The 16,416-nt window shown below is 39.5% G+C and overlaps 3 protein-coding genes across 10 annotated transcripts; 2 read left to right on the top strand and 1 right to left on the bottom strand.

Annotated features, from left to right (window-relative positions):
- The first annotated feature begins 1,434 nt into the window (after nucleotides 1-1,434).
- Nucleotides 1,435-6,691, top strand: LOC115673306 (uncharacterized). Its single transcript, XM_030595435.2, has 10 exons — nucleotides 1,435-1,775; nucleotides 2,131-2,286; nucleotides 2,808-3,023; nucleotides 3,136-3,318; nucleotides 3,647-3,868; nucleotides 4,746-4,862; nucleotides 4,945-5,088; nucleotides 5,244-5,345; nucleotides 5,677-5,745; nucleotides 6,216-6,691. The coding sequence occupies exons 1-10, from the start codon at nucleotides 1,572-1,574 to the stop codon at nucleotides 6,447-6,449; spliced, it is 1,647 nt and encodes a 548-aa protein (XP_030451295.1). The 5' UTR covers nucleotides 1,435-1,571; the 3' UTR covers nucleotides 6,450-6,691.
- Nucleotides 6,692-7,988: 1,297 nt separating this feature from the next.
- On the top strand, nucleotides 7,989-11,836 carry LOC115673308 (uncharacterized protein At2g39920). 6 transcript variants are annotated; one of them, XM_056308855.1, is made up of 6 exons: nucleotides 7,989-8,132; nucleotides 8,924-9,199; nucleotides 9,443-9,502; nucleotides 9,633-10,080; nucleotides 10,438-10,635; nucleotides 11,149-11,836. In XM_056308855.1, the coding sequence occupies exons 2-6, from the start codon at nucleotides 9,130-9,132 to the stop codon at nucleotides 11,336-11,338; spliced, it is 966 nt and encodes a 321-aa protein (XP_056164830.1). In that variant the 5' UTR covers nucleotides 7,989-8,132; nucleotides 8,924-9,129; the 3' UTR covers nucleotides 11,339-11,836. The 6 variants fall into 6 exon arrangements, with proteins under 6 accessions (XP_056164830.1, XP_056164829.1, XP_030451298.1 ...); XM_056308854.1 differs by having other exon boundaries at nucleotides 8,001-8,147; XM_056308856.1 differs by lacking the exon at nucleotides 7,989-8,132 and adding an exon at nucleotides 8,157-8,307.
- Nucleotides 11,837-12,323: 487 nt separating this feature from the next.
- LOC115673307 (L10-interacting MYB domain-containing protein) lies at nucleotides 12,324-15,903 on the bottom strand. 3 transcript variants are annotated; one of them, XM_030595437.2, is made up of 4 exons: nucleotides 15,783-15,903; nucleotides 14,018-14,507; nucleotides 13,336-13,929; nucleotides 12,324-13,227 (listed from the first exon to the last, which is right to left on the bottom strand). In XM_030595437.2, exons 2-4 carry the CDS (start codon nucleotides 14,348-14,350, stop codon nucleotides 12,754-12,756), a joined length of 1,401 nt encoding a protein of 466 aa, XP_030451297.1. In that variant the 5' UTR covers nucleotides 14,351-14,507; nucleotides 15,783-15,903; the 3' UTR covers nucleotides 12,324-12,753. The 3 variants fall into 3 exon arrangements, with proteins under 3 accessions (XP_030451297.1, XP_056164828.1, XP_030451296.1); XM_056308853.1 differs by having other exon boundaries at nucleotides 15,697-15,827; XM_030595436.2 differs by having other exon boundaries at nucleotides 15,602-15,797.
- Between the last annotated feature and the right edge of the window lie 513 nt (nucleotides 15,904-16,416).

Here is a 16,416-nt window from a genome sequence, read left to right as displayed (position 1 = left end):
AAAATATTTTCCAACCATGAACAAAAAAAAATTATTTTACCAACCATGGCCAGCGACTAGGCCATAAAAAAAATATATTATTAATAAAAAAATATTTTATCGGCCATGGCCGGCGACCGGGCCATGGAAAAAAAAGGAAAAAAAATATTATTAATAAAAAAATGTTAATAAAAAAATATTTTACCGGCCACCAGGCCATGGTAAAAAAAATAAAAATATATTTTCAATAAAAATATTTTTTAAAATATTTTAATAAAAAAATATTTTTTAAAATATTTTAATAAAAAAATATTTTACCGGCCATGGCCAAAAAAAAGAAAAAAATATTATTAATAAAAAAATTTTACCGGCCATGGCCAAAAATAATAAACAAATTATTTTTTAATAAAAGTATTATTAATAAAGAAATTTTTTGCCGGCCATGGCCAAAAAAAATGAAAAAATTATTTTTAATAAAAGTATTATTAATTAAAAATATTTTACCGGCCATGGCCAAGAAGGAGGAGAAGAAAAAAAGAAAAGAAAGAAATATTAAAATATTATTAATAAAAAGAAATTTTATGCCGTTACTAAAAGCATTTCTGTTGTTTTATTATTTCAGGAATATAAATTTTGGACCGTTACAAAACGCCTTCAAATGCTTAGAATCAGTTCCCAGGCACAGAATAAAAAAGAATCATTTCTGAGCAGAATCAGTTCCCGGGCACAAAATCGTTGCCATGCGCACCCGTAGACGTGCACACGCACGCGCACCGTTTGTGGGAGCATCATTTTACATCCTGCAAAGTGCAAAGAGTTTATCTCTTTTGTCACACCAGTCGACTTGCTACAATGCAATGTGCGTCCACGATGCTGGAGCTTGACGGAAAGCGACTCCGACTTCTAGGTTCATTGTTCACCGGCCTCCAAACTAGTGTTCTTTTCTAATTCCTATGTACAATGCATGAGACTTGAGTGAACAGTTATGACGTGAAGACCTTTTTACTGGCCTTGTCCATGTCTTGGAGCTCGAGCTCTAGGACTACGTCCAACCCTTTGCTAACTTCCTAAATAAGTAAATCTCATTTGATGTTTGGAGTCCTTTGGTCTTGGTCGAAAATCATATTTGTGCGAAATCGTAACGTGGTTCGTAGTCTCGTAAATAGATTTAGAGGTTGTTTGGTTCGAGATTCCACAGTAAAATACCGTTTTTTTTTAACTATGGAATTATTAGAAAATGATCACGGTTATGTCTAATTGAGGTGGGATACAAAATTCTACCAAGTACATATTTTGAAAATGATTTTACCATGGGCCGGCCGAGCCCCGTTCGGCCCATTAACCTCGGCCCAGAACGACGGGCCTCTCGTACGGAGCCAGACAGCCAATCAGACACTCGGTCGTACGTACGCGCTCGACCTTGGATTAGGGTTTTATCTTTTTCTAACCGTAACCCACGAAAGAGTCGAAAAAAGACCGCGAACTCGAACCGCAGCTTCCTTCGTTTCTCGAGCTCGACCGATACTCCTCCCGCTGCTCGAAGTTCCGCACCTTTGAGAGGTCCGAGCCTCTCGCTTCCCTATAGCCTGCCGATGGAATTCGGAGCTCCTTGCTCTAGGGCTTTCAATGGTGGGAGGCCTTGCGGGCGCGGAGCTGGGGGGGCGCAAATTCGGAGGGAGATCGTCGAATCGCGGTTTCCCTTCGGCGCCTCGTTCCGGGTCTCGCCAACCTCGGCCTCGCGGAGGAATTGCGCCGTCAAAGCTGTACTGAAGGACCGTACTGTTTCGTTGGACAAGGTATTTTGATTCGTGTGTTGTTTTTGATTATCCCGAGGTAAAGAGTTTCGGTCGAGGCGAGTTTGGTTTGTGTTAGGTTAGCGAGGCAAAGGATGCAGAGGGAAATGATGATAATTTGGAAGAAAAATCTGTCCTTGTCTTGGGATTTGCGTTTGTTTTGCTATCATGGACAGTAGGAGTAGAAATGTGGTGGCCGCGGCATAGAACTTGGACCTTTAATGCGGTGCTTTATCTGCGTCTTCTAGAAAAAAAAGAGAATCTTGGCTAGGATTTATCTCTCGGTTTGTCACCCATTGAGACGATTGACTTGAGAATTCAACATATATGATATGTATGTTTATTTATTTATTTTCAGGTAGGCAAGATGTCTAGCCAGCAGAGTTCACGCGATTTCGAGCTTTCGAGTTTGACAGCCTTGTCACCTTTGGACGGTCGTTACTGGAGTAAAGTGAAGGACCTTGCTCCTTACATGAGTGAATATGGCCTTATCTATTTTCGTGTTCTTGTTGAGGTACTATCCCATTCTACTTGTAACTCTGCAAATATGAATTTGCTCAGCAGTTTTATGTTGAATCCGCTTGATGATGTAATTGGTTAATTGCATTGGATGGTACTGCTCCAATATCTGTGCAGTAATCCTACCAAACTGTACCATTGAGCTTGATTTTCCCTTGCGAACATATACTGAATATTTGAAAACCACGATTCTGTGTGCAGTAATGCATACTGGGAATCTGTCTGATATTTCTCCTGAGCGGTACATGTTTCGAAATGATTTTTGGAAATCACGTTGCAAAAGTGTAGGACGAACAACTGGTGAATTCAAGTTCATTTGGTTTAGAGCAAATGTACTACTCGGTATAAAGTATTTAATCTGTGAAAAAAATGAGTCTGTGCTTGTTATTTTTTATTTGTATTTGTATTCTCAAAAATTTGGTAATGGTTGCCTTCTGGTGTCACTAGTTATTTTTTATATTATTTCATGATTGATAGCATTTTGAGGAAAATATTCAAATTAGTGCTCCCTTTCAGATTAAATGGTTGCTGAAGCTCTCCCAAATCCCTGAAATAACAGAGGTTCCAAGCTTCAGTGAAGAAGCTGAGTCTTTTTTGCAAGGGCTAATCGATGGTTTTAACTTGGATGATGCATTGGAAATCAAAAACATAGAGAGAGTGACAAACCATGATGTTAAAGCGGTGGAATATTTCTTGAAACAGAAGTGTCAATCACATCCAGAGATAGCGCAGGTTTGGAGCCACTCTTCAGATAACCTGCTACGTCTTTTTCCTCCTTTACTTGTCTGGGTTTATCCTCGTGCAAAGTGTAAAGGTGATGCAATTGTTCTCTCCCTCTGTGCAGGTGATTGAGTTTTTCCATTTTGCTTGCACATCTGAGGACATCAATAATCTCGCTCATGCATTGATGCTGAAAGAATCGATGAAGAACGTCATGTTTCCGGTCATGGACAAATTGATCAGGGCTTTGTGCGCCGTGGCTAAGGATAATGCTCACATTCCTATGCTTTCTCGTACACATGGTCAGGTAATTTGTCAGCTTTGGCTGGGTAGTTATAACAAGAATCTTCTTGGCACTGTTGTTTTTTTAGCGCTGTGGCAGAGTTACATGATCTACAAATATGAAGAGACAAGTGCACTGCTTGGACCCTTAAAAAACTTAATGTCATGATTAGCATGGTGGAATGTTCCTATGATTCTCTGACCCAGAAATTATCCAAGTCGCTTGTCTGTTGTCTTTCTTTCTTGATAACGGTTCCTTATTTGATTACCGTATCCTGATAATTCAAATTATAGCCTGAGTTCCATTTTAACCATCGCGAAAGATTGCTAAATCTGTACTTGTTATCTTGTAGCCAGCTTCACCAACAACATTGGGGAAGGAATTGGCAGTTTTTGCTGTCAGGTTGAGTAGAGAAAGGAAGGAAATACATCAGGTCGAGATTATGGGGAAGTTTGCTGGTGCAGTGGGAAACTATAATGCTCATCTAGCAGCATATCCTCATATTAACTGGCCCCATATAGCTGAAGAATTTGTGAAGTCTCTTGGATTGAGTTTTAATCCATATGTTACCCAGGTACACTGTGGAGGTTTTATTCTATAGTTCTGTAAATTAGTAATATTATTGCCAGAGTATCTGAAAATATGATCATTTGTTGCTATAATACATAAGAAACAAAAAAAAATCAGAACTAAAATGGGTTGCTTTTACTGTAAACATTTTATTCCTTATAAACAAGTTCATACAGAACTGTAGATGATCAGTTAAATGATAATGACATGGCAGAGGTTCAATGCAGAGTTTCAGTACTCATATTTGCAGGGCAGTCATGATGATGCTTGGTTAACTCTGAATGTTCACGTATAAATTTCTTTTCAGATTTACAGATAGGCATATTCTGAATGTGTTTTAATAATAGTTTTGTGTGTGACATGCGGAACAATACAATTTGTATGGGGACGGATTCTATCGATATTTCTTATAAGCCCTTAACCTTCATGGACATATATCTTGGCATTGCTCTTTTTGGCATATAAATATGGTTTCATCTTGCATACGCTACTAGTAGGAAAAAAAAATCTCCACAATTGGCCTTATTTGTCTTTGATGCGATGGTCAGTGAGAGAGTGAGAAGTTACTACTATCAAATCAATGGTGAAGAAAGCTGCCTTGGGAAAGTTTTCTTACGCCTACAATTTTTGGTATAATTACTTGATGATTTAAGACGATCCTGGTGTCAAAATTTTTGTGCACACTATGTTTGATGTTGCAAAAGTTTTGGCTTGACAATATTTTTTACCTAGGGTCTTAGAAAACTCATTATTGGACTTGTTCCTTAAACTCATAGATGTTGCTTCTACTTATTGCAGATAGAAACTCGTGATCATATGGCAAAACTTTTCTTGTGTTGTTAAATTCTTGAACTTATCGATGTTGCCTCTACTTATTGCAGATTGAAACTCATGATTACATGGCAAAACTTTTTCATACACTTATCCAGTTCAATAATATACTGATTGATTTTGATAGAGATATCTGGGGCTACATTTCATTAGGCTATTTCAAGCAGGTGAGAATTCTGATGCATCTGCTTTTCTTCTAATTATTTGAACGGAGAAAACATTTAACTTCTTAATTATACTTTTTAACAGATAACAAAGGCTGGTGAGATTGGGTCTTCAACCATGCCCCATAAAGTAAATCCCATTGATTTTGAAAATAGCGAAGGCAATCTTGGTAAAGCCAATGGAGGTCTATCTCATTTAAGCACAAAGCTGCCAATATCACGCTGGCAGGTGAGACCAGTTTTCTATGCCCTTTCAAGCAATAGATGCTATTATAAGAAAGTATCGTTCACTTGCTTGTCACCAACAATCTTTTTTCTCCACTTACTCAAGAAAAGACATTTTCGCTGATCATTATAAACTTTCTGGCTCGTCTTCTATTGCAGCGCGACTTAACTGACTCGACTGTACTGAGGAACATGGGTGAAGGATTGGGTCATTCTCTTCTTGCCTATAAAAGTGCACTGCAGGGCATAGGGAAACTTCAGGTATCCCATGAGTATGATGTTAGACTGCTGCTTTCCCTTTCCCTTACCCTTGTTTCTTTCCTTATTTCCTAAGGTGAATGTAGATGAGCAGCTGCCGACCAAAGCAATATAAGTGTATCTATAAGCAGTCTCTTGATTACTCTCTAAGTTGAATCTCGACTATCTTATTCTTTTCCTCAGACTTTATAGGCAACCTTCTTTTACATGCAAAGAATGGCTTTTTTAGTTTTAGTCACAAAACATATGCTCTTTAGTTTTCAAAAAGAATACATGAATGCTGTAGTTGCTTGTACAAGGATGATTTATTCTGTTTAATATCTCTTGTTTCTAGGTTAACGAGGCACGCTTGAGCGAGGACTTGAATCATTCATGGGAGGTTCTTGCTGAACCAATACAAACTGTATGCATCTTACTTCTTTGTTCCGTCTAAGTCGATGAAAGCTATTTACTTTTTCTGATTCATGCTTTTATCTTCTTGCCTGAGATGGTGGTGTCATGGGGATTCTCATGATTTTATTCTTGAATAGAATGACATGGCTTATTGTGAAAATTTTCTTACCTGAACCATGGAAAAAGATAAAGGCCTCGAGAAAGGAGTAGGCTGTTAATTTTTCTTTTGTGGAGTAAATTACTGCCTTTTTCGATAATGTAGGAGTTCCCTAAGCAGTATCTTTCAACGTGGTCTAATACATAATATTTGATATCAGTCTGCACTGCTCCATTCTTGCATAATTACGTCAGATCTTTCTATTTTCATCCAATTTTGTACCAAACTACAGTCTTTTCCGGTTTTGCAATGTGATTTGCCTTTTCTTTCCACGTCGATTAGTAAATTCGTGCCTTGCTCATGTATATACTTAATATGCACAGGTCATGAGACGATTCGGGGTCCCAGAGCCTTACGAGAAATTAAAGGAATTGACCAGGGGAAGAACAGTTTCACAAGAAAGTATCACAGAATTCATTGAAGGTCTAGAAATACCCGAGGAAGCAAAAATCAATCTCTTGAAGTTGACTCCACATACCTACATTGGCGCTGCCGCTGAGTTGGCCATGAATGTAGACATAGCTGTAAATCTACTGAACGGTCTGGAAATTTTTTAAAGAGGGACACTCGAGATGTTGGCATAATATGCATTATAACAGCATTAACCATGCCTTGAGATGTCCTATGTTTATTGGTCGGCAACTTTTTCAACTCGACCTGCATGAGGTACCTCGTCACTGGGCGAAAATTTTGTTTCCTGCATTTTAGAATGCAGGGTTGTATTCGGTGCTAGGATATGTCATGTATTGCATCAAATGAAATTTTGAGGGTGATGCAGTCGAGGCGTGTTCGACTCGGATGAGATTGTCTTCTCTCGGCAAAAACAATGCCGGCTTGGATGTTTATTGGCACCATTACAAGTCACATAAACATGTTGGTAGGTTAATATTTTGGTTCGGACATATGGAATCTGTTATAGTAGGAATGGAACAAGATAAAGTGAATTGGATTTGTTGAGTGTGAAAGATTAAGGGTTCACTTGAAGGAAGCGTCCTTTTGCAATGTGTGTTATACTGTACTGTCTCGAGATTATCTCACGGGGAGCTCGGACATGAGCTTATTTGAGAAATTTCGGCTCGTGCTAATTATATCTATATTTGGCAGTCGAAAAGGCTATGTACTATGCCTTTGGAGTGTCTACACATAATTTTTTCATTAATTTTTGAAATTCAGATCATATTTTACATTTTGAAGGAAAGTAAAAAGATAGTTTTATTTAAGAGGATGCAAAGTGTAAGGCTAGGTAAAAAAAAGTCGAGCGGTAGGGACAGATAAGGTTCCTCGAATTAGGGCGGGGAAAGCCCTCGATCGAAAAGATTATTCTTGACTAGACTTTTTTGTTTATAATACAGTTTTCTCGAATTTGAAGGTCTAGTCTTGAACTTTCAATTTGAGTATTTAGTGGGGGTGATGGGTTTCAAATCTATATCTGTATAATCATTGTAAAGGGAAGTTTTTTTTTTTTTCCTTTTTAGTCACTACTTGAATTTACATAAAAAGTTAGAACATTTCTCTCAGTAATTAATTTTACAAAAGACTAAAGTATTGTAAAAACATCAAGAACAAGAATTACCAACTATCTATCTATATCTATCTTACAATACAAAACTCAAATGAAACTTTTTAGGTCAAATTTGTATTAACTAATAAGAGAGCACACCTTTATGCGACTAGTTCTCACGCACATGTTATGTGGGTGCACAGCTACTTTTGAGATCTGTACCTTTTTAATTTATTTAATGATAGCATTTTCAAGATAAAATGAGACAAATATATAATCCAAATAAATTTAAAGTGAGATAAATGGCATTTTTGGCTTGAATATCGTCGTGCATTTACATAAATTTTCACGTGAATTTTAATATGAATTGTAACTGTACAATATCAAATGGAGGATAAAATCATATTCAAATATAGTCAAGATGACGACAAGGTGATTCCTTAAATTTATCGAAAAAATCCAACTTTTTCTTATCTTGTAAATATATTTGTATTTTATTTTCAATGTTTTTTTTTTTACACGCAATGAGTGATGATTGTTTGTCGCGTCTCGTCAAGTAGCACAGCACAATGATTGACTGGTCCAGTTGTCAGTGTCGTCATCGTCGTCATCCAAAGAAAGCAAAAGAGGAACCTACTCACCGAGAAAGAATGGAGATCGAGTCGAGTCATCCACGAGGGGATCCATCACGGCAAATATCTCTCGCCTCCAGCGAGAACATCACCGCCTCCTCCTCTGGGTACCTCCCTCTCAGGTTCCCCACAACTTACGATCCGTTTCTTCTTCATTCTTCCATCAGTTTTCCAACTTATTACGCGAGTTTCGTGATCCTTGTATCGACCCGTTTGAGATTTTGCTACTTCCCGTCTCATACTGCTGCAGCGTCATGTTTGAACATTTTCTCAGTGATAAGGGTAATTCATATTTAGAATTACCATGGTTTTTTCTTAGTATGTAAGGCAGAGGGTAACTGGTTTGTGTTCAGTGTGAACACTGTGCAATAGTTTGATGTCCTTCTGTTATTTGGCGACTCGGGCTTCTTCTGCTCTAATTCCTCTAGTACAATTTGCCAGTAGTTTAGACGACTATGTTGAGATCGTTCGCCTTTGTATTGCAGATTGTGGTGGGGCTGTATGAAGATTTTATTCAAGATTGTTCTTACTCGATTCCTTTTTTAAGTAGTCCTGTCATTTGACCAAGAAGGCTCTGCAAGAATGTCTTGATCTTCCATTCAATACATTCTTGAGTTGGAATAAGCAAAGCAAGATAATATCATCCCTAATAGCAAAAAACTGAGTAACTGTTTGCTCTAAGAATAAACGTGACCAATTTATCAAAGAGTAATCAGACTTTATCCTAGCGGTTATGTATCTAGCAGTTATGTAGCTCAGGGTGTCATTTAAAAGAGTATTTGCGCTGGAGAATTAGGCTGAGTGAAGGATTGATTTCCCGCTGCTGAAAATTTGCCGGGAAAATTGAGTCAGCACCGTTTGAGGTAGTGTTGTGACACTTTTTATTGCTTCTTAGCAGCTATTGTACATGGAAGATGTCCAAGCTTATTTGTGTAGCATAGAGGAAAAGGATGTCTCCATTCATTCCCCCAACTGCCAATTTCACAAGTTATCCACTGCTTGTCCAAATCCCCGGTGACCCTTCTTTGCTCTTATTCTGGGGAGGGATTGAAACGTCCCTGGGAGGAAGTAGTTGAGGTGGGAGCTACCAAGGAGGTACAAATTATGTCTCATAATACCCATCGAATGGAAAGAAGCTATTCAATCCGGAGCCTTTCAAGCAGAGGAGGTTCTGGTATGCAGCAACTTAATCACATCTACTGCAATTCGGTATATAAGAGTCCCCGTCTGTCAAATCTTCAGCATATGCCAATATGTGAATGGCCAATGGTGTCTTAGCTCCTATGTGATTTTTTATGGATTCAAAAGTTGCATCACTAGAGCAAATGATAGATTAATCCTTCTTTTCTTTATTTATCTGTTAAAGTTTTTTTGTCTTCCAATCTTATTTCCTGACGTTCTTACGGAATTTTGATAGAAATCATCAATGTGAATAATCGACACATCATATTCATATCGGAAGAATTGGGATGGGATAGGGACTCTTCTTATTGTTCAGCAATTAGTGTATTGTTCTGTTATATGTTGGACTGGAACATTATCTCTTTAGGAAAAATTGTGGCAGACAGTTTAATTAGTAATTTTCCTGTGTGGTTTCTTTGATGCAGAGATGACTAGCAGTTATATGGTGGAATCAGGATTCTTTGTGTCATCTTTCGCTGCCACTATGTTCATAGGTGCACTGGTAACAGTTGGGACCTTGTTAATCAGCTTGCTGACTGTGTTAGCAGTGATGTTGCAATCTTGCGAAAGTAAAAATTCAGGGGTTGTTCAAAGTCAGAAGTTAATTGATTATCATAGAATTTGCAGCATACCTGCTCAGCATGCAGAGCTCAATGGCTTGAAAGCACATGACTGTCCTCCTTTTTGCGGGGATCTTACAAAGCAATACATCAAAGGGGGTCTCTATGCTAGAGAATTAAATGTCACAAATGAAGTGATTCAGAGTTATCTCGGTGCTGTTACAGCAGTAGATGGTGGTCTAAATGTTGTTTTGATGGATGCAGATGACATTTTGTCTCTGCATCCACTTAACGTTGATCTCTTCACAAATAGGTAAATTCTTGTCACTTTATCTTCTGTGCTGTTTTTAACTATTAATCCCTGCAAAGTGCCTACAAATTAAATCTGTTCACATGTCAAAGGGCCAAGGGATTGATAATAATACCCTGATAGTTCATTTTTTTCTCTTTTGGTTCTTTCTAGTGTCTTTAGCAAGTTCATTTTCCTAGTTATCACTATACAGCGGCTACTTTCTCATCACACCAGCAGCAGTTGCATCCTTCTTCTACCTTGTAAGTTTTAGATTACTAGCTTTTGAAGGTCAATCTAGGCAAGGGAAGTTAACAATGCATCAATGTTTACACTCCTCCATCGAGTCCCTTGATTCTCATGTTCTTTTTCGTGGAACAGGTTTGACGATTTTGATAGTGAGAGTTTTGAAGAGGCAAATCATTTAAAGCAAAGTTATCTCCTTCAGTTGTACACGGAGTTGCAAGCAGGTGGGTGGACTTTGGTTTTCTTGTCTAGAAAATCCCAAAGAGAACAGAATGTTGCCAGGGAGATCATATATTCTGCAGGATTCAGAAGTTGGTATTCTTTGATTATGAGGTACTTCGGAATTCAGAGACAACTCTTTTGATAATGAACATCTTTTAGTGTTGGCCGTTATCTTTTAATATATAGTTGGAGTGTCGTGAAATTTCTCCTTTATCATCCCCCAAAGAAAAGAGAAAATGTTAGAAAAAACATGTGGCCACTTTAGATTCTTGTTCATACTTGCACTAGTGATTGCGTTAGGCTTAATATATCTGCTTTGAACCATGTTATTTCTTTGTTTATGTCGTCTCATGGAAAATCGTTTCCACTTTAAAAAGTTCTTGCTTACAAATTTGCATCTAAACTCTTCCATATGTGGAAATGCTTATGAGGTAAGAAGCTCTTACAAAGAAAGAATGGACACGATGGACATATTAAGCGATCAAATTCAGCAGATCTGCCAAGCTCTTGAACTCTGGGGTTGTGACATGGCCATTTTCTCTCACTGTTTTTTTAGCCCTTATTTAACATAGGTTGAATTGAATATGAAATCTTTCTTGTCTGAGTTAGTTTACCCTCTGGCAGATCCGACGACGAACTGCAAATTGATAGCAGAACATACTTTTCCAGGCGAAGGGAAGCATTGGAAGAGGATGGTTTCCGAATTGCAGGCGTAATTAGTAGCCACATGGATGCTTTAACAGGTCCATTCTCAGGAAAGTTAATATTCAAGATTCCAAACCCAATTTGTTACAAATATTCGTCGGCGCATTGACATCCAAAAGAAGCAGAATTGGTTTTGCTCCATGGTGGATGATTGTTTCAAGTCGGTGTTGCTTCGAGCTTCAATCCACTCAACTTAACCATGCCTAAACAGCGATTGTCAGAGTTAATATATGGAAGATGAGTGCTGATGTTGAAGTCATCCAATTTAGTCTTCGCAGCATATGAGGAGAGCGAAGCACCTATCTTCTTCAATTATTCATTTCTATCTCTGGGTAGAATCCACTACTATTTGCGTCCCTTCTTTGGCAATTCAAAGGGAAGGAAGGCAAATGATGTTGTTCATGATGATTTCTTTTACACCGGTTGCAGAAGGTTTTATGTCAGGGAATTTGTACATGAATTTAAAACGTGTATTACCAAACATATAACTTACGGCACTTCATAGCACAACTATAGCACAGCACAACTACAGTTCAGCCATTGTTATACTAAAAGGGTTGTATGCTTGCTTTCGAAACTAGTGGAAGAAGTAGAAGCTCTACCTTCACTGGCTGCTTCCTACAGGATTCCAGCAACTTGAATTGGGCCAAGTGTGAATAATGTTGTAGTAACTAAAGTAGATTAAATTAGAGTATGCACGACAGCCATTCCTTGAACGGGTAAGATTCGTCCTTTCTCGAAGATAAAGATAATTAAGTTGAATTCCAAGGCCAAGTCTCGTAAACAATTGCCCTTCGGTCTCTGTTGCAATTCCTTCATAATATGCTATGCTTACTTTGGTTCACTTTTGGAAAGTATGTAGACCTATTCCCCTCGACTGGACGTTCAGTGAATCCCAACCCAATGCAATTTGAATGCTTGATCATTGGATTCCTTTGAACTGGGGCTGGGAGGACTCAGGAGTACCAATTTCACTACCGGCGTGTAAATAGTCGAAACTAATCACGACAAGTGCCACAAATCAAGAGGAATGCACTAGAACTGCAATGGTACATGCGATTCGCATATCTGCAAATTTCTTAAGATGATCAAGATTCAAGAGAAATGGATCAAGCAATCAGAAAATAGAGAAATTTAGCTGAGGCACAAGCCATGCAAGGGGGGATCCTGACCCCATCAGCTCATACAGTTCATGACTTGCTTCATAACTGCAGGATTTACGCGCGAAATTAATACAAGATCCATGCCGGATGGACAGGCACACAACATCAGGATTGATATCTCATGACCCAATCCCTCGATTGTAAGGGTACACTTCTCTTCTCATTCCGCTCTTGACTTCATCCTTTAGTGAGAAAAATCAATGAGTTCTTAAACCCAAACCACCTTTATCCTTCAGTCTACATTGCACCAGTACAAGCAATTTACATCAAGAGGCTCGCTTCAATTGCCATGTATTGAACTTCTAATAGCTGATTCTGTTGTTTCTCACAAAACAAAAAGCACGCAAGAGTTTGGTTGCACTTAGTCAATAGATGGATCAACTGACTGGAGGCGCTGCAACCATGCAATCCGCACGCTGGGCTTCTTCAGCTGTAGGAAGATTTCTCTATATTCCCGCTTCAGGAAGACCTCCAATGCGAACAAATATAGGTCACTTCCCTGCTCCACATTGTCCATCTCATCAAGACACTCGATGCATTCACCAATACTATAATTTAGTTTGTTTCTGCCTGTTGCAAGACTCGCAGCGTTCCTCTGCATGGTCGCAGTGCTCCTTGATTCAACTGCATCACTCAAATGCTCCTTTCTCAGTTCTGATTTGGCGATTTCTGGCTCTGCAGTATGCACGGTTGAGGTGATTGAACTAACATTTAGCCTCCTATGTTTCCTTGGCGGTTCTGGCTCTCTGGAGTCTCTTCTTCCACCGAAGAGGACTTCCAGCTGGTCAGTCAGATAAAGTTCTTTATACCGAAATTGTGCAGATTCTGGGTTTTCCTGCATTGGATACATAGCACTATCAGAACCTCTCTCTCTCTCTCTCTCTCTCTCCCGTGTCTCCACTTTCACATAAGTAGAACAAGTAAAATGAGCTCATTAGAATACCTGTATATAGTTGTTCCAATCATCTTCAGTCGCACCAAATCTCTTTGTATTTGGATCCCATTTCATCCTACTGTCACCAACCAGCTTACACCAGATACTCCACTGCTGCTTAGTTAGGTCCCAATGATTCTCCAATTGCTTCTTATCAAGCGAAAGACCAGTCTTGAGGTTAAATGATCTGATAACATGTCTCCAGCCTTCCTCGGTAAGATACATCCTACATTCATTACCCTTCAATGTCTGTTCTGTGCAGAGATCAACAAATATCTTGTGACAATCAGGTGTCCACTTAGCTTTTGGTTTGAGAGCCGGTAAGCACGAGTTTTGTCTACCAGGACTTGTTTCGCTGTATGTATCCAGGTCACCATCTGACCCACTGCTTATATCAAGTTCATGTACAGCCTCAATTTTAGGCGCCTTCATTGTTATGGCTTGACCTTCTGTTTGCAAGGGGGAGGTCACTGAACCACCTTTGTGCCTACATGGAGTGAGAAGTCCTGCATCTGTCTTACTTATTGCTCCATCGAATATGATTTCCAATTTGTCTACAAACTGGAGTTCCTTAAACTGAAATTGCGCAGCTGCTGGGTTTGCCTGGGACAAATCAAGTAATGTATGTCTTTATATCTCTCCATTTTCCGAAGTAAATGGTAAGGATAAAAGAGTTAATTCATTTTCGTACCTTAACATACAGAGCCCACTCTTTTTCAGTAGCTCCAAACTTGTTGGAGCTCCGGTCCCATTTCATAAAACCAGTACCAGTTAGCTTGCACCATACTTTCCACTGTTCCCTCATCACATCCCAATGGCTCTTCATCTGCTTCCTATCATAACTTATTCCGGTTCTTTCATGAAATAGTTCAACAATATTCATCCATCCCTCTCTTGTAAAATATGTCCCTGGCCTGTTCCCTCCATTAACCTGCTCCAGACAGATATCAACAAATACTTTATGGAGGTCTGGTGTCCAGTATGCTTTTGACTTTGGCACTGTATGTGATGAGCTCAACCACATATCTTCACCACAGTTGGGATTATTAGCTTAAAGTTTAAAGTTGTTGACTTCCAGCCGTGGCAACAGCACAGAGTTAAAATTTTCACTTCAAATGCATCATTGATACTATTAATAACTCCATAGCCCCACTCATTCAAAAGTAGTAGGAAAGAAGATTCTGCAAACAGAAGAAACATATAAGAAAATAAGACTTTGTCGAGACATGAATAAGAGCAGCATAATCAATGCAAACAACGACCGAGTTATGAAGGAACACGAAAGCATGCCAACTGATAAAGACAATCTTCAGAGCACTGAATAAATAGAGTTTCTACTACATGACGAAAGATAAAGGAAAAGGTACGTGCCCATTCCCGTGTGCGAGGGAATGTTTCCATGGACATGCCAAGTGCACGTACATGGGAGGAACTGCGGTTCATGATAATGCAAGAGTAATTCAATTTAAACCCAAGGAAGAAAAGGGAAGGTTGAAAGAAGTAAACATTCCTCGCAACTTATATCGTCCACATAGTTAAGCAGCATGCTCAACTGAGATTCCAGTGTTGCCAAGTATACTCTGCATGTATAGTTTGCTAAGTATACTCTGCAAGTATAGTTTGCAAACAATGCTCTTCCAGGCACAGCCTGGCTATTGGAATCCTATACAGCAAACTGAATGTTCTCAGATCCTAACTTGGCACAAATGTCTAGCAACTCATTTAGCAAGAAGAACTGATAAAACCCCAGATCATAGAGAAAAACCAATTCGCCCAAAGGATTGCATCGTTTTTGTGTCTTAAAAGACACAGTCTGGACACGTAGTTCCTGAAGTAATATGCAAAATGGACAACCTCTCATTGTATTGGCCACGGCCTCGGCCATTATCTATTACTTCAGCTTACATTGGTCTATGCACACCAACGACCAACATTAAAATATGAGGGGCTCAATTAAAAAGGCACAGCAACAAAACTTGCCACAAAGTCAGAAATTTGAAAATCACCGGAAAGCACCCACCAAACAACTATAATGAAAGAGATGTAGATTTAAACACGACACATTTGTCCAGGTTGCTCCAAACGCACACAATATCTGACCAAGCAACAATAACACCGCGCGCTCTCTCTCTCTCTCTCTCTCTCTCTCTCTCTCTCTCTCTCTCTCTCTCTCTCTCTCTCTCTCTCTCTCTCTCAAAATTGGAATTTTACAAAATACACACAGACACAGACACTTTAGCAATCAAAACACAAAAAAGTTGAGGATTTTTCTTACAATCATCGCATGCAAAGCAACCGCAAACTGTCACGAGGGGAAGTGGTCTCGACTGAATTAGGCACAGACACGAAAAGCCGCACGTTGCGAGCAACCTCATCGAGCACCGTCACGCCTTGAAGCTCCTAAGCAACGTCGTCAAGGACCAGAAAACGAGAAGGAAGAAGAAGAAAAACCATACCCAAGTGAGCGATTCGAAAGAGCTCAATTTGGTTTGCTCGTCATGCCTCTTCACATGGAGGCTCAGAGAGAGAGAGAGAGAGAGAGAGACGGGGGACAACAAATGAAATTGAATCTGGGTTGTGAATGGGCTGAGTCGGATCTTCACGGGCATCGAAGGCCCGTTGTTAACTCGGGCCTGGCCCGAATTCTTCGGCCGATCTCGTCCCGAACCCCCAACCCGACAATCCCGATACGGGGTCTGTACCTGTCCACGGGTCTTCAGCTTTCTTTCACCCGTTTGGTAACGTGCCAAACAGTAAAAATTTTTGTTCTTTTGTTCCCACAAATAGTTTGGAAACAGAAATGCGTTTGGTAAACCTTTTGTTTCCGAGCACATTTTTGCAAAAATTTGTGCCCAGAAACAGTTTTGGAAGAGAAACAAGAAGTAAAAAAAAGTTGCTTCTTGTTTCTAGGCACAATTTTGAGAATCAGTTTTTTTTTTCTTTTTCTTTTTTTTGTTTTCTTCTTTTTGTGTTGCTCTTCTTGGGCTGTAGCTGGTCGCCGGTCGCCGGCGGAGGCAAGGGTCCCCCTTGGCGAGGAGGGCGAGGGCTGGACCCTCGCCGTCGCGATCCATGGCGAGGCCGACGGCGAGG

The sequence above is a fragment of the Syzygium oleosum genome, unplaced genomic scaffold, assembly GCF_021117445.2.
Source record: "Syzygium oleosum isolate NSW1041296 unplaced genomic scaffold, Sole_v2.1 Sole_v2.02, whole genome shotgun sequence".
NCBI lineage: Eukaryota > Viridiplantae > Streptophyta > Magnoliopsida > Myrtales > Myrtaceae > Syzygium > Syzygium oleosum.
This window is presented reverse-complemented; position numbering and strand designations above follow the sequence as displayed.

Bases quoted from the DNA above. Each gene is read 5' to 3' on its own strand.
- LOC115673307 (XM_030595437.2), bottom strand. From the start codon at position 14,350: ATGTGGTTGAGCTCATCACATACAGTGCCAAAGTCAAAAGCATACTGG. The intron at 13,930-14,017 runs GTACGAAAATGA...GATTTGTCCCAG, and splicing joins AGTGGGCTCTGTATGTTAAG to GCAAACCCAGCAGCTGCGCA. The intron at 13,228-13,335 runs GTATTCTAATGA...TATCCAATGCAG, and splicing joins ATTGGAACAACTATATACAG to GAAAACCCAGAATCTGCACA.
- LOC115673306 (XM_030595435.2), top strand. From the start codon at position 1,572: ATGGAATTCGGAGCTCCTTGCTCTAGGGCTTTCAATGGTGGGAGGCCT. The intron at 3,869-4,745 runs GTACACTGTGGA...TACTTATTGCAG, and splicing joins TTAATCCATATGTTACCCAG to ATTGAAACTCATGATTACAT. The intron at 4,863-4,944 runs GTGAGAATTCTG...ACTTTTTAACAG, and splicing joins CATTAGGCTATTTCAAGCAG to ATAACAAAGGCTGGTGAGAT.
- LOC115673308 (XM_056308855.1), top strand. From the start codon at position 9,130: ATGTCTCATAATACCCATCGAATGGAAAGAAGCTATTCAATCCGGAGC. The intron at 9,503-9,632 runs GGGACTCTTCTT...TCTTTGATGCAG, and splicing joins GGAAGAATTGGGATGGGATA to AGATGACTAGCAGTTATATG. The intron at 10,081-10,437 runs GTAAATTCTTGT...TTCGTGGAACAG, and splicing joins GTTGATCTCTTCACAAATAG to GTTTGACGATTTTGATAGTG.